The sequence below is a fragment of the Schistocerca gregaria genome, chromosome 8, assembly GCF_023897955.1.
Source record: "Schistocerca gregaria isolate iqSchGreg1 chromosome 8, iqSchGreg1.2, whole genome shotgun sequence".
Lineage (NCBI taxonomy): Eukaryota > Metazoa > Arthropoda > Insecta > Orthoptera > Acrididae > Schistocerca > Schistocerca gregaria.
Window position 1 is genome coordinate 505,396,225 of NC_064927.1, and position 16,601 is coordinate 505,412,825.

Below are 16,601 nucleotides of genomic sequence, written 5' to 3' on the forward strand. Positions count from 1 at the left end.
GAGAGTGGAATAATAAAGAATTATTGTGAAAATGGTTCGATGAACCCTCTTCCAGGCACTTGAGTGGGATTTGAAGAGTATCCATGAAATGTAGATGTACTATAGGGAAAAATGATCATTGTTTTGGTAACATTATGAGGACTCAGAAACCAGGTTACGAACAAAAATTATAGAGAAACTTAGGAACGTGAAGCAACAAGTAGAGTGGATAAAGAAGAGCTAGAGTTAACCCTGGATGATTAAAAAAACTGGCTAAAGACAAGCAGTCAAAGTATATTTACGGATTAGGAACGATGGAGAAGATCAGAACGAATGCAAAGATGCTGGGCAATTAGGAAATAATGCCTGCTGAAGAATATGACCAGAAAATGACTCACTGAAATGGTCCAATGAGGCCGTAAAAGCGGAAGAAGAAGAATTATAATTAAAGTTGCTCGGATTTTCATCTTACATAAAAAATGTGAAGTTTGCCAATGGCCGTTCAGTGAAGTTCAGAAAAATCTAATATGTAGCTGGAACAAGCTGTTCTTAATGCGTTATCTAGCTGTTAGTTTCTGATGCTGGATCGATATTTATTCTTGATGATGATTGTAGATGTAAATGAAACATAGAAAGATATGCTTGGGCGGAACAGGAAAAAGCTTTTAAAGGAACGCTAAAGATCATGGGATATTTATTATTGACCACCAGAGTCCAGAAATTTCCTGAAGTAGCAATACATGATTGCAAAGAAATATCTTCTTGAAGAGCTGAAATTTCTGTCTGCAGTTCTTCAAGGTTACAGTATCCGGAGACCTCACTTACCCTGCCTCCGTGTTCAGCAATGTCAACTGAAACGAATGGAGTGCTGGTAAAGACAGTCAGTGCCTCAAGTGTTGCAAACTGGCTAAACCTGTTACTAAATTCTGTGACTCGGTTTTAAAATGTTTGACAACGATAGATAATCACATTCGCCGGCATTTACGGTTTCCATAACTGAAGCTGGAAAGTGTTATAGGGACCTTCTTTTTATATTTGCAACCTATACTTTTAACGCAACGCAATCTGACTTTTAATAATCCCTACAAAAGAATGGCCCTGACTAACATTAGCCTATACCTTTCACAAATCACTTACCTCACAAAAATCTTCGTTACTCGAACTGCTGCAACACAGCGAGCGCCGCTACTGCCAGGTAAATAAAAGATTCAAACTACTAAAGGCACTAACTACTGATAGGCACAGTTAGCAAATGAAAGATTTTGATGGAGAACAAACAATGTATTTACCTTAATATTGTTCAAAAGTCATCTTATATATATATATCAGTTCATGACATCCAGTCTTACAAATGTACTGTCTCTGATGGACACACGTCCACATCATCCGCTCTAAAAAATCGGCCATGTCACTTCCCCACATCCACCAGTGCTGGCGGCTCACCTCCAACTGCGCAACGGTACGCGCTGTTAACATCCAGCTGCCCAACAATACATCTCTCTACCCACGTCCACCACTGCTGGCGGCTCACCTCCAACTGCGCAACGCTACGCGCTGTTAACATCCAGCTGCTCAACAATACAATGGCAGACAACAATGCAAACCAGCCACAGACTGCACACAGCACAGCCAGTGACTTTCATACGGAGAGCTACGTGGCGTTACCAATAAGAAAACCTAAACAGCCTACTTACAATGCGACCAAACTGCAGAGGTCATCGGTCCCTACGCCTACACACTACTTAATGTAACTTAAATTATTTTACGCTGAGGGCAACACACACAGCCATGTCCGAGGGAGGAGTCGAACGTCCGACGGGGGGAAGCCGCGTGGACCGTCACAAGGCTGTCCCGCGCGGGTAATTAGCAGCAAAGTTACTATTAAAGTTTGGGTCATTTGTGAAGAATTACACGTTCTAGATTACTTTTCTTGGAAACAGAACACTACTGCTACACAATAAACACACCAGTTTTGCTCTGGTTTCGACAAAACAATATTGAGACTCCCACAGTTAAAAGTTTAATTGCTTTATTTTTTTTGCTATAATGTATTAAGAATAATCGACCAGACACAACACGTAACTGAACGTAAGTTCACAAACTCTCAAGTTACACTGGATAGGGTCAGAAACATTGCACTCGGAGAAGATCTCGGTACAAACGACGATGTTCACAAACAGCGAACTTATTGTTTGCACCAAAGTGCCTCTGTCTGGCAGTTCCCAACATTGGAGGTACAGTATTTGTTCAGGGAAGTAATGAGTACAGCTCTGAGTGCACAAAAACAGTTTTTTTCTGATGTTTGATACGATAGGAGACAGAAATACACTGACGTGTCATGCGATAGCGGTAAGCACGTACATAGATGACGCAGAATCGCACACGCGAGGTGCAAAAGGCACTGTATTAGGGAAGCTGTCATTTGTATTCAGGTGGTTCCTGTGAAAAGAATTCCGGACTCATTATGGCCGTATGACAGGAATTAACAGACTTTGAACGAGGGATGGTGGTGGAGTTAGACGCTTGCGCCATTTCCGTTCGGAAATCGTTAGGGAATTCAATAGTCCGAGCTGCACAGTGTCAAGACACTTCGTGAAAGAACCGCAGAAACCAGTGTGGGACGCACGAGGAACGTATCCGTCAGGAGAGTTTTGGTGTTGAAGGGTTGCGGCAGGAGACGGCCGACGCCGGTGGCTTTGCTAAGAGCACGGCGTCGCTCGCAGCGCCTCTCCTGGGCTCGTCATCGTATGGGCTGGATCCTAGACGACTGGAAAACACAGGGCTCAGCACAGGAGCCCCGATTTCAGTTGACAAGAGCTGATGGCAGGGTTCGAATGTGGCGCAGACCCCACGAGCTACAAGCTGGTGGTGGTTCCATAATGGTGTGCGCTGTGTTCACACGGAATGGACTGGATCCTGAGGTCCGAGCGAACCGATCATTGACCAGATACGGTTATGTTCGCATACTTTGTAGTCCACTTGCAACTATTCGTGGACTTAATGGTCCCAAAGAACGATGGAGGTTTCGTGGATATCAATGCGCCATGTCATCGGATTACAATTGTTCGTGATTGGTTTGAAGAACATTCTGGGCAATTCGAGCGAATGATTTGATAACTCATGTCGCCCGATATGAACCCCATCGGACATTTATGGGACATAATCGAGAGGTCAGTCCGTGCACAAAATCCTACCCTGGCAATACTTTCGCTGTTTCGCGGAGGAAGAGACTGCACTGTAGTTCCTTCTCTAGATTGTCGCACAGATGACACAATGGTAGATATCGAAATACATGACAGAGGAATAGAAAAACAATTAAATTCGCTGAAAAGAGGAAAGGCCGCTGGACCTGATTTGAATACCAGTTCGATTTTACACAGAGTACGCGAAGGAGCTTTCCCCCCTTCTTGCAGCGGTGTACCGTAGGTCTCTAGAAGAGCGTAGCCTTCGAAAGGATTGGAAAAGGGCACAGGTCATCCTCCTTTTCAAGAAGGGACGTCGAAGAGATGTGCAGAACTATAGACCTATATCTCTAACGTCGATCAGTTGTAGAATTTTGGAACACGGATTATGTTCGAGTATAATGACTTTTCTGGAGACTAGAAATCTACGCTGTAGGAATCAGCATGGGTTTCGAAAAAGACGATCGTGTGAAACCCAGCTCGCGCTATTCGTCCACGAGACTCAGAGAGCCAGAGACACGGGTTCCCAGGTAGATGCCGTGTTTCTCGACTTCCGCAAGGCTTCCGATACAGTTCTCCGCAGTCATTTACTGAACAAAGTGAGAGCATATGGACTATCAGACCAATTGTGTGATTGGATTGAGGAGTTCCTAGATAACAGAACGCAGCATGTCATTCTCAATGGAGAGAAGTCTTCCGAAGTAAGAGTGATTTCACGTGTGCCGCAGGGGAGTGTCGTAGGACCGTTGCTATTCACAATATACATGAATGACCTGGTGGATGACATCGGAAGTTCACTGAGGCTTTTTGCGGATGATGCTGTGGTATATTGAGAGGTTGTAACAATCGAAAATTGTACTGAAATGCAGGAGGATCTGCAGCGAATTGACGCATGGTGCACGGAATGGCAATTGAATCTCAATTTAGACAAGTGTAATGTGCTGCGAATACATAGAAAGAAAGATCCTTTATCATTTAGCTACAGTATAGCAGGTGAGCGACTGGAAGCAGTTAATTCCATAAATTATCTGGGAGTAGGCATTAGGGGTGATTTAAAATTGAATGATCATATAAAGTTGATAATCGGTGAAGCAGACGCCAGACTGAGATTCATTGGAAGAATCCTAAGGAAATGCAGTCCGAAAACAAAGAAAGTAGGTTACAGTACACCTTTTCGGCCACTGCTTGAATACTGCTCACCAGTGTGGGATCCGTACCAGATAGGGTTGATAGAAGAGATAGAGAAGACCCAACGGAGAGCTGCACGCTTCGTTACAGGATCATTTAGTAATCGCGAAAGCGTTACGGAGATGATAGATAAACTCCAGTGGGAGACTCTGAAGGAGAGACGCTCAGTAGCTCGGTACGGTCTTTTGTTGAAGTTTCGAGAACATACCTTCACCGAAGAGTCAAGCATCATGTTGCTCACTCCTAAGTATATCTCGCGAAGAGACCATGAGGATAAAATCAGAGAGATTAGAGCCCACGCAGAGGTATATTGACAATCCTTCTTTCCACGAACGATACGAGACTGGAATGGAAGGGAGAACCGATAGAGGTACTCAAAGTAGCCTCCGCCATACTGCGTGAGGTGGCTTGCGGAGTGTGGATGTAGATGTAGATGGAGAACTACGGACGGCTGCAGAGGCAGCCTGATTCGAGAGCCCCGCCGGGGACTTCCGACGACTCGTGCAGGCCGTTCTAGGTCGACTTGCTGCGCGACGCCGCGCGAGAGGTGAGACATGACATTAGGAGGCATCCCGTGTCATTTGTCAGCTCATTGTATTGTCCAGAGAAATAACGAGTACCGCTTTCACTGTACAAAAAGAGTTTCGTTTTGTAATAGAACAACTACGGTACAGAAATTGGGAAATGAGGAGCGTCAGGAGAACTTATGACGGGTACCACAAACGAGACAGCCGTGGTCTGTGCAACTGCTACCCACGCCCCGAAAGCAGCCTTGCCCTGCAGGTAACTTTGCTTGTCGCAGACGCGGCCTGCAGATGGCTACAGCTGCAGGGGCGAGCCCTGGACAGAAAGCGCTGAACTGGGCCGCAGTCGGCAGCTAGCCGCTCGTGGCGCTGCCAATCAACGGGAGGCGGAGAGGTGGTCCGGACTGGCCGCGGTAATCAGGAAGCCGGGGAGGGCTAGTCGGTGTCCGGCGCCACCATGGGCCGCGTGTCGCTGCTGCTGCTGCTGCTAGCGGCGGCGGCGGCGGCGTCGGAGGAGGCGCGGCTCGCCGCCAGGATTGCCAGCCTCGAGCGCCGCCTCAAGTCGGTCGAGCAGCCAGGTGCGTCGTCTCTCGCAGTCGTTACGAATTCACTGCCGACAGGTGTTGCATGTAGCGCGCTCCTCAGCGTCGTCATCAGCGGTTCTTTTTTTCTTTGAGTCATCATTCTTCTCAAACTTCCTGGCTGATTAAAACTGTGTGCCGGACCGAGACTCGAACTCGGGACCTTTGTCGTTCGCGGGCAAGTGCTCTACCAACTGAGCTACCCAAGCACGACTCACGCCCCGTCCTCACAGATTTACTTCTGCCAGTACCTCGTCTAAAGCTGTGAGGACGGGGCGTGAGTCGTGCTTGGGTAGCTCAGTCGGTAGAGCACTTGCCCGCGAAAGGCAAAGGTCCCGAGTTCGAGTCTCGGTCCGGCACACAGTTTTAATCTGCCAGGATGTTTCATATCAGCGCACACTCCGCTGTAGAGTGAAACTTTCATTCTAGAATCAGTCTTCTTATTGGTATGATGCGACAAGCGACGAATTCCTCTCCTGTGCCAACAGCCTCTTCGACTCGGAGTAACACTTGCAACCTACGTCCACAATTATCTTTTGCACGTACTCCAGTCTCTCTCTCTTCCTCTACGGTTTCTACTCTCTACAGCGCCCTCTAAAACCGTGCAAGCTATTCCCTGGTGTCTTAACAGTTGTGCTGTCATCCTGTCCCTTCTCCTTGTCAGTGTTTTCGGCATATTCGTTTCCTCGCCCATCTTGCGGAGAACCTTCTCATTTCTCACCTCACCGGTCGACCTAATTTTCAACATTCTTCTGCAACACTACATATCAAATGCCTCGATTCTGCTGCTGAGAATTTTTGCGGGTCGTACGGCCGTGGTCCGTGGAACTCTTGAAACGTCCTCTTAGAACAATTATACACGATTGTGCTTAAACTGAGACACAATATTTTTAGAGCAACGCAATCTGACTTCCAAAAATCCCTACGAAAGAATGGCCCTGACTAACATTAACCTATACGTTTCACAAATCACTTACCTCACAAAAATCTTCGTTACTCAAGCTACTGCAACACAGCGAGCGCCACTACTGCCAGCTAAATAAAAGATTCAAACTACTGAAGGCACTAACTACTGATAGACATAGTTAGCAAATGAAAGATTTTAATACAGAACAAACAATGTATTTACCTTAATAGTCATTATATATATATATATATATATATATATATATATATATATATATATATATCAGTTCGTGACACCAATTCTTACAAATTTCAAAACTCCGCCATCTCTCTCCACACGTCCACCACTGCTGGCGGCTCACCTCCAACTGCCTGTCAGTAGTTAGTGCCTTCCGTAGTTTGAATCTTTTATTTAGCTGGCAGTAGTGGCGTTCGCTGTATTGCAGTAGCTTGAGTAACGAAGATTTTTGTGAGGTAAGTGATTTGTGAAACGTATAGGTTAATGTTAGTCAGGGCCATTCTTTCGTAGGGATTTTTGGAAGTCAGATTGCTTTGCGCTAAAAATATTGTGTTTCAGTTTAAGCACAATCGTGTATAATTGTTCTAACGAGACGTTTCACTCTTCAATCCCTGACCTTTCGTCCGAGGCTACGTTGCACATCTTCGGACGTGCTCCTGGTTGTGCCATCCCAACTCGCGTATTATATCTGCCACACTCTCTCTCCTATTACGTGATAATACAAAACCAGCTGCCCTTTTTTGCACCCTTTCGATGTCCTCCGTTAATACCACCTGGTAAGGATCCCACACCGCGCAGCAATATTCTAACAGAGGACGAACGAGTGTAGTGTAAGCTGTCTCTTTAGTGGACTTGTTGCATCTTCTAAGTGTCCTGCCAATGAAACGCAACCTTTGGCTCGCCTTCCCCACAATATTATCTATGTGGTCTTTCCAACTGAAGTTGTTCGTAATTTTAACACCCAGGTACTTAGTTGAATTGACAGCCTTGAGAATTGTACCATTTATCGAGTAATCGAATTCCAACGGATTTCTTTTGGAACTCCTGTGGATCACCTCACAGTTTTCGTTATTTAACGTCAACTGCCACCTACCACACCATACAGCAATCTTTTCTAAATCGCTTTGCAACTGATACTGGTCTACGGATGACCTTACTAGACGGTAAATTAGAGCATCATCTGCGAACAACCTAAGAGAACTGCTCAGATTGTCACCCAGGTCATTTATATAGATCAGGAACAGCAGAGGTCCCAGGACGTTTCCCTGGGGAACACCTGATATCACTTCAGTTTTACTCTATGATTTGCCGTGTATTACTACGAACTGGGACCTTCCTGACAGGAAATCACGTATCCAGTCGCACAACTGAGACGATACCCCATAGGCCCGCAGCTTCATTACAAGTCGCTTGTGAGAAAAGGGTGTCAAAAGCTTACAGGAAATGTTCCGCCACGGCTGATTTGTCTGTTTTCCCGAGTCGGCAAAGACTTTTATGTTCCATCAACCGTGCATTCACACTTCTCTTTGCAGTTCCAATGTAGACCTTGCCACACGTACACGGAATCTTATATACACCACTCGCAGCCAGAGGTGGACGGAACAAAGTGCTTGGCCTATTTTGTTCAAATGTGTGTGAAATCTTATGGGACGTAACTGTTAAGGTCATCAGTCCCTAAGCTTACACACTACTTAACCTAAATTATCCTAAGGACAAACACACACACCCATGCCCGAGGGAGGACTCGAACCTCCGCCGGGACTAGCCGCACTGTCTATGACTGCAGCGCCTGAGACCTCTCGGCTAATACCGCGCGGTGCTTGGTCTATTATCGAAAGTCAGTCGAACGTCATGTTTCCTTAGAATCTTGCCGATCTGATCCGTCACTTTCTTGATGAAGAGTAGAGAAACCGTGTTCTTCCTTCTCTGTGTCCTAGCGTTGTCCTTAGGCATCCTGTTATTCGGTGGCAAAACTCTATTTATTTCCTTACTAGAGTATCCATTCTTCTCGAAAGCCTGCTTTAGATGTTTTAACTCGGCGTCCAGGTGTTCTGGCGTGCAATTCCTTTTAGCTCTGTCCACTATACTTTTAATTACACCTCTTTTCTGTTCTGTATGATGATTGGAATCCTTATGCAAGTATCTGTCGGTATGTGTGACCTTCCGAAAAGACTTTATGTTTCAAGCTGTCATCAGTCTGTGTCATGACGAAGACATCCAAGAACGATGTTCCATTCTCTTTCTCTATTTCTATGGTAAACCGGATTTTTGATTTATACTATTTAAACAAGAAAAGAGTTCCTCTAAAGCTTTTTTGCCATGTGACCAAACAACAAATGTATCATCCGCGTATCGATACCATCGGCATGGTGTCATACTCGCTTTTTCCAGAGCTAATAGTTCGAATTTTTCCATGTAGAATTTAGCAATCCTAGGACTCAATGGGTTACCCATGGTCACACCATCAACCTGCCCGTAAAATCGTCTTCCCACTGGAACTGACTAGAGGAAAGGCAGAGTCTGGAAAAAGCAGCGGGTTTGTTTCACTGCCATGCAGTGCTGTGCTCCAAAGTACGTTCTCAGAAATTTCTTCCTCAAATTAAGGTCTAAGTTTGATACTATCAGACTTCTCTTGGCCGGGAATGCTTTATTTGCCAGCGCTAATCTGCTTTCTATGTCCCTCTTGTTCCGTCCGTCATGGGTTATCTTGGTGCCTAGGTATCACATTTCCTTCACTTCATCTACTTCTTCATCACCAATCTTTATGTTAAGTTTCTCGCAATTCACATTTTTGCAACTTCCTGTTACTTTCGTTTTTCTTCGATTTTCTCTCAATCCGTATTTTGCACTCATTAGACTATTAATTTCATTCAACAGCTCCTGTAATTCTTCACTTTCACTAAGGATACCAATGCCGTCAACAAACCTTATCACTGATATCCTTTCACCTACAATTTTGACTTCACTTTTGAACCTTCTTGGATGCATAGATTGAACAGTAGTACATCCCTGTGTTACATTCTTTGTAATCCGAGAACTTCGTTCTTTGTCATTAAGTCTTATTGTTCCCTCCTGGTTGTTGTACATATCGAATTTACCCGTCTTTACCTATAGCTTACCCCTATTTCTCTGAAACTTTCGAATATCTTGCAACATTTTACATTGTCTAGTGGTTTTTCCACGCCGACGAATGCTATGAGCGTGTCTTCATTTTTCTTCAGCCCTTCCATTATCAGTTCAATTGTCAGAAGTGCTTTTGGTGGCTTTACCTCTGCTAAAGCCAAACTCATCATCATCTGAAACTTTCTAGCAGATTAAAACTCGGGATCTCTACCAGCAGAGCACTTTCCTGCGAAAGGCAAAGGTCCCGACTTAGAGTCTCGGTCCGGCAAACAGTTTTAATCTGCTATGAAGTTTCATATCTGCGCACACTCCGCTGCAGAGTGAAAATTTCATTCCGACCGTCATCTATTAGATCCTCAATTTTCTTTTCATCCGTGTGTATATTTTGTGTATATAGACTGAAGCGGCGAGTGAAATTTTTTTGACAAGGCTGGGAGACGAACCCGTGTCTTCTGCTTACTAGGCAGGTGCGTTAGCCACTTTGGCACAGCGGTTCACACAGCTTCACGGGTTACGCTTTCATGCCAGCCTCCTCGATCCAAATTCTCACTGCCGCCGCAGTCTACTTTAAATTCTTCCTTACACATGAACAAAATTTCCGACGCTCTGAATGTTCTGGAATAGCATCTCAGCGTCAAACCTAAATTAGGAATCCAGACGGAAATCCAGGTTCATGTACTTATACAAATGAAATGGAGCAATTTCAGAGACTTTACTGTGGTGAGTGGATATTTCTGCTCCGGCTTCGGCAATTTTCTCAGAGAGACCGCCAAATACTTGGTACAGCTGCAAATGGCGTAAGTTTCCCTTATGATTTGGATAGGTCTCTTGCAACTGATTGGCAACGTTTCTATCCAGAAAGTAAAAAAAAAAAATCTGAAGTACACTACGCGATCAAAAGTATCTGGACACACCCAAAAAGATACATTTTTCATATTAGATGGATTGTGCTGCCACCTACTGGCAGGTACTCAATATCAGCGACCTCAGTAGTCATTAGGACATCGTGAGAGAGCAGAATGGGGCGCTCTGCGGAACTCACGGACTTCGAATGTTGTCAGGTGATTGGGTGTCACTTGTGTCATACATCTGTGGCGAGATTTCGACACTCCTAAACATCCCCAGGTCAACTGTTTCCAATGTGATAGTGAAGTGGAAATGCGAAGGGACACGTGCAGCACAAAAGCGTACAGGCCGACCTCGTCTGTTGACTGACAGAGACCGCCGACAGTCGAAGAGGGTCGTAATGCGTAACAGGCAGACGTCTGTCCAGACCGTCACACAGGAATTCCAAACTGCGTCAGTACCCATTGCAAGTACTACGACAGTTAGGCGGGAAGTGAGAAAACTTGAATTTCATGGTCGAGCGGCTGTTCATAAGCCACACATGAAGTCAGTAAATGACAAACGACGCCTTGCTTGATGTAAGGAGCGCAAACATTGGACGATTGAACAGAGAAAAAAGGTGTGTGGAGTGACGAATCACGGTACACAAGGTGGCGATACGATGGCAGGGTGTGGGTGTGGCGAATGCCCGCTGTAAGTCATCTGCCAGCGTGTGTAGTGGCAACAGTTAAATTCGGAGGTGATGGTGTAATGGTGTGGCCGTGTTTTTCATGGAGGGGGCTTGCTCCCACATAAGAGGCTTACATTGATGTTTTAAGCACCATCTTGCTTCCCACTGTTGAAGAGCAATTCTGGAATGGCGATTGCATCTATCAACACGATGGAGCGCCTGTTCATAATGCACGGCCTATGGTGGAGTGGTTACACGACAATAACATCCCTGTAACGGACTGGCCTGCACAGAGTTCTGACCTGAATGCTACAGAACACCTCTGGGATGTTTTGGAACGCCGACTTCGTGCCATTCCTCACCTTTCGACATCGATACCTCTCCTCAGTGCAGCACTCCGTGAGGAATGGGCTGCCATTCCCCAGAAGCCTTCCAGCACCTGACTGAACGCATGCCTGCGACAGTGGAAGCTGTCATCGCTAAAGGTGGGCCGATACCATATTGAATTCGAGCGTTACCGATGTGGGGCGCCACGGACTTTTAAGCCATTTTCAGCCAGGTGTCCGGATACTTTTGATCACATAGGGTATCTTACTGAGTCTTTCACGCTCGGCAAAGCTCTGGGGCGTGAAATTTCCTCTACCAGCTGTACGCGCACGAACGCTGTTACGTTTCGTGGGAGGACAGCTGAAGGCTGCCCGCGATGTGACGTTGGCTGTGAGTGGAGTGCCGGTGAACGCGGGCCGCGTGTTTGCTGCAGTGTGGGAGCTGTCTTCGGGCCCTGAGCGCTGGTCTCGCTGCACGGAGGGCCCCTGCCGCTGCCGCCCGGAGACGCTGAGCCTCAGCTGCTGGAGGATGCAGCTGCGGGAGCTGCCGGCGCTCCAGCTGGTGCCGACCGACGCGCGCGCCATGTGAGTGAGTCCGACTGAGCCTGCCTGCCTCCGCGCTCTGCGGGCCGGGCTCATTTAAGTACAGGGTGACACAGAAAAACGGCAGCGTCTCCACTGTGGTTCAAATGGATCTGAGCACTATTGGATTTAACATCTGTGGTCATCAGTCCCCTAGAACTTAGAACTACTTAAACCCAACTAACCTAAGGACATCACACACATCCATGCCCGAGGCAGGATTCGAACCTGCGACCGTAGCGGTCCCGCGGTTCCGGACTGCGCGCCTAGAACCACTAGTCTCCACTGTGGTGTGCGTACTGTAAGACCTTCGGTACACACACAATCAGACTACTTGACTTGTCGCTCTAACGAAGTAGGCGAATGTCAGCAATATGTCTCGTGGTCTTATCGTGGCGTGTTTATCTTCTGCCGTTTGGTCAGACGGTAGAAATTGCACTTGCACGCTTAGAGTAGCAGATTGACGGTGACCAACTTTAAACAGAGGTTGATTAATTTTCTCACACATTTATTAAAATAATAACAAGCATAAACATTACGTAACTTGACTCTGGATGCTATTTACAATTGACAATCTGCAGTTCCTTTGGTCTTGGTACGTTAATCTTATTCTCACATATATCCGATACTTGACAAAGTGTCTATACATTTCCCTTCATCGCTATGTACAAGAATATGGTAATCTTATTAGGCGCAGACTGAAACTTGACTATAGACTGGTACAGACTAATGTAGAACACGTACAGACTGGTACAGACTAATGCAGACTGGTACAGACTGGAGCAGACAAATGCAGACTGACTAATCGAAGGTCTGTACACTCATTATAATACCTCGAGCGTTCAGGTATCACTGCGCGAGTGTGATCCGCGAGGAGAAAAGGTTCTACGTTAGCAGCAGTCTCATTGGCTGCGTTACATACAGTATTAATACGCGGATCGGTGGAAGCAGAATTTGGTCCGTCTCTAAGGCAGCGCCATCCCATAGTGCGGAGATGGACAAGCGCTGCGCCTGCGCCGTTGTGCTTAGCGGGGCGCGCTCCAGTGGGAAAGTTGTGTACGCGCTGACCACGCGGGACTATGTACACATCATCTACAATCCAATAAAAGTAAGAAGGAAAGAAATTACATTCGTAGTAACTGAAACCTTACAATTTTGCCATTTAAGAAACACTTATGGCATTTATCATATTTTTAAAGAGTTACGTCGTTTAAGTGGCATCCTCCTGTACGAATACATCCGTGAAATTTGCTGTTGAGATTCCTCATTGATCGCTACAACATCTCAGCTCGGGTACTGTCAATTGAATCCCTAATTCTCTGTTCTAACTCATCCGGGGCTCTCGGTCGAGTCATGAAGACTTTGCTTTCGAGGTAGCCCCACAAAAAAAAAAAAAAAAAAAAAAAAAAAAAACACAAAGGGATAACTCTGGCGATCTAGGGCGCCAGGGAATGTGACCGAATCGTGAGATCATACAGTTCCCAAACAATTCTCGTACATATGCGAATGAATGCCGTGTAGTGTATGATGTCGCTCCCTCCTGCTGAAACCATTCTTCTTCAACGTTAAATTTCCCCTAAAGCCGTCGTCACACGGACCGTGCTGTCGGACGTCAACGTTGAGCGTGCCGAGTTCAACGTGCTGCTGGACGCTCAGCAACGATGCGACTCGTGCACACGGTACGTGGGCCCCAACGTGCTGTATGCGATCGCACTCCAGCGACAGTCGAGGGAAGTTTCTAGTTTGTAAATCACACTGTTTACTGAACGGGCGCGCGTAAAATTCCGACGTTCCCTATATTAAAACGCACGCTTCCTCCATCGTGCACGAAAAGGAAAGTACCATGTCCAATCAATAAGGACACAGGCTAATAAAAGCTCCATTACAAACAGTGCGTTACAAATTTGGAATACTTCTCCGCATGACACAAACATTATTTAATCATTCCCACATTTTATTAAAACACCAAGGTCAGTCTTACTTGATCACTGCTCCTACCCACTAGCAGAATGTTTGCAACATGTCACGAGGCCTGGCCGCGGTGTCTACCCCTCCCGTCCCTCAATCACTCCCTCAAAGTTCCTTTCTGATTTATTTTATTATTTTTATTACGTTTTTTCTTTACCAGGAACTGGGTAAATGAACAAAAGATCTTTATTGGTACAAACTTAAATACAACAGAAATGCAATCCTTCCGGCGAAAATAACCCAAGACATTATACTCGCACAAGGCAAGCAATTTTTTTAAAATTAGGAACAAGGTGTAGGAAAAAAAGAATAATAATACTGATGTAAGCTAAGAGGTGTGAAGAAATATACAGTGGAGTGAGGGAAAAACCAGTGTTTTCGGGTATAGTGCATAAAAGAAAGGAGGCGCCTGCCCATGCGCCTACTCCACTGTGGGTTACAATGTAGAAAGTACCGCGGGGAGTCTCAGATGTCAGCAGGGGGGGGGGGGCGGGGGGGAGAGTGCTGTCGGCGTGTGGCACCATCCAACTGAGCGGGGGTGACGTAAAGATCGCATGAAGGTAATTGGCGAAGAAGGCACGGTAGCGCGCTCGGTGTTCGACTTCACTGTGGGCGGTTTGTAAGTACTGCCAGAAATCAAGGCGTGATTTGTCGCCATCATTATACATGTAGGTGATGGTCCATCCCTTGACCCATAGAATCGCATGATTTTTGGTGGCGGGGAAATAAGTATTCTCAGGATGGATAAAAGTCCATGGGTCAATCGAGTCCGGCGGAACACGGAGGTAACAGGCAACGAACTGTCGGGCAAGTTTCCAGACGTCACTGGTGGCAGCACAAGTCAGTTGGTGGACATCGTCATCCGCGAGGTGGCAGATGGAGCAGAGTGGAGAGTCCTTTAGTCCGATGCCGTGAAGACGATGATTTGTGGCGTATTTTTCATTTGCGACTTGGTACCATGTGACCCGGACGTTGGAGGGAAGAAAAGGCTGGTGGATGTGACGCCAGACCGTGGGCGTCTCAGTTCGATATTGTTGCTGGATATGGAACGAAGGAGTGGGGTGTAAAAATCTTTAGGTCGAGGAGAACGCGTGGTCGGTAAGTCTGTGTGAGCATAACTGAAGTCGACGATGAAATCAGAAATGTGCGTCAGATGGTGCTTGATGTGTCCGACTGGTACTGGTGGTGTTATGGTCGCGGGCACAAGAATTTCCAGCAAGCTGCGCGTAAGGGAGGTGCCCCCGTGCCACTGCTTGTGCATGGTGGACATGTACAAGGACGCCGCGCGGAGTCGCACATTGACAAGGCCGAGGGCACCCGCTCGCGGGGGAAGGGTGAGCGCGTCGTAGCGGACCTTAAAGAGCGTACCGGCCGTAAGGATGTATCCGAAGGCAGCCTGGAGGCTGCGTCCAATAGTTGATGGCAGCGGGAGGACCTGTGCGATGTGGACCATTCTGGACGCCACGTGTTGATTCAGGCATTGGACACGTTGTAAAGAATCGAGTCGTCGGAGAAGATTTTATCGCACCGTCGTGCGGATAGTTTGGAGAGCACGCCGAAAATTGATGGCAGCGGAGCGGCGCACGGTGGAGGTGAAAATGATACCGAGGTGTCGTAGTTTCTGTACACACGGGAGAGGTGCTAAGTCGTCGTGTGAGAGGCCGCGTCCAATGGGCATCGCCGCGGATTTAGTCACATTCATGTTACTGCCCGCTGCAGTGCCGTACGTTGATATCAAATCAAGTACCGTGTGTGTTTCACTCCGTGAGCGGATCAAGAGGAGGAGGTCGTCCGCATACGCACGACATCGAAAACTGTGCTGTCGCAGAGTGAGACCAGAAAGGTGGCTCGTCAGACTCCCGATGAGTGGCTCCAGGCTGATGGCAAAGAGTAGGGTCGAAAGTGGGCAGCCTTGCCGCACGGAACGCCGGATCGCCACTGGACCCGCCACACGGCCATTAACCTGAATCAGCGATTCGGCGGTGCCGTACAGGCGCCGGAGGCGTGCAAAACTTTTACAGTCTGCGTTAAGCAGAGTCAGGGGACGGTGATCTGCAGTCGTCACACCTGGTGTCGCTTTGTGGATGGGTATAATAATTCCCGGGACGAAGGACCATTCGTTACGCTAAACCAACATCACAGCATTCGGATCTAATCATAGTATCTTACCGTTACTAAAAACCTTAATCGCAGGTAATTACGTTACTAATAGAAATTTAATTATAACAAATCGTACTAAGAACAATGCGTTTTGGGTGGATCTTCAGTGTGTCGCTGCCTTCAAACGGCTTTCTCTCATAATACGCAAGTTACAATAATTCTTTGGCTTCGAATATTATGTTTTTCATTATTTTATTGCATCGAATCACACAACTAAAAACGGGTTTTCCAGTGATTGTCAATTTGCTGGTGCTCAGAAACGGCATATGTACATATAGGCTTGAAATGAATGCCAATATATGGCGCCTCACAACTCTGTACTGAAGGGAGACGGCGTGCGTGTGACGTAGGTGGCGCTGTGCCATCTCATTGGTCAACGCTCAGAACATCTGACATACCAGATACTGCTCTGCACGTTCGGAAAGACTCCCGAGCGTGCTATTCCTCGCTCTGACGTCAGAAACTGGGCACGCTCAAACGCTCGGATGCACGGTCCGTGTTCCGACGGCTTAAGACATTTAAGTCACTAATTTATCTACGATAACGT

At 46.7% G+C, this 16,601-nt stretch overlaps 1 protein-coding gene across 3 annotated transcripts in view; it reads left to right on the plus strand.

Annotated features, from left to right (window-relative positions):
- Positions 1–5,197: 5,197 nt before the first annotated feature.
- The window catches only part of LOC126285011 (carboxypeptidase N subunit 2), a 168,360-nt gene continuing 156,956 nt past the window's right edge, over positions 5,198–16,601 (plus strand). The window contains exons 1-2 of one of the 3 annotated variants that reach the window (XM_049984320.1): positions 5,198–5,451; positions 11,779–11,929. In XM_049984320.1, coding sequence (XP_049840277.1) covers positions 5,331–5,451; positions 11,779–11,929 — 272 coding nt within the window. In that variant the 5' untranslated portion in view covers positions 5,198–5,330. The remainder of the gene's footprint in view (positions 5,452–11,778; positions 11,930–16,601) is intronic. The other 2 variants (XM_049984322.1, XM_049984321.1) reach the window with 2 other exon arrangements.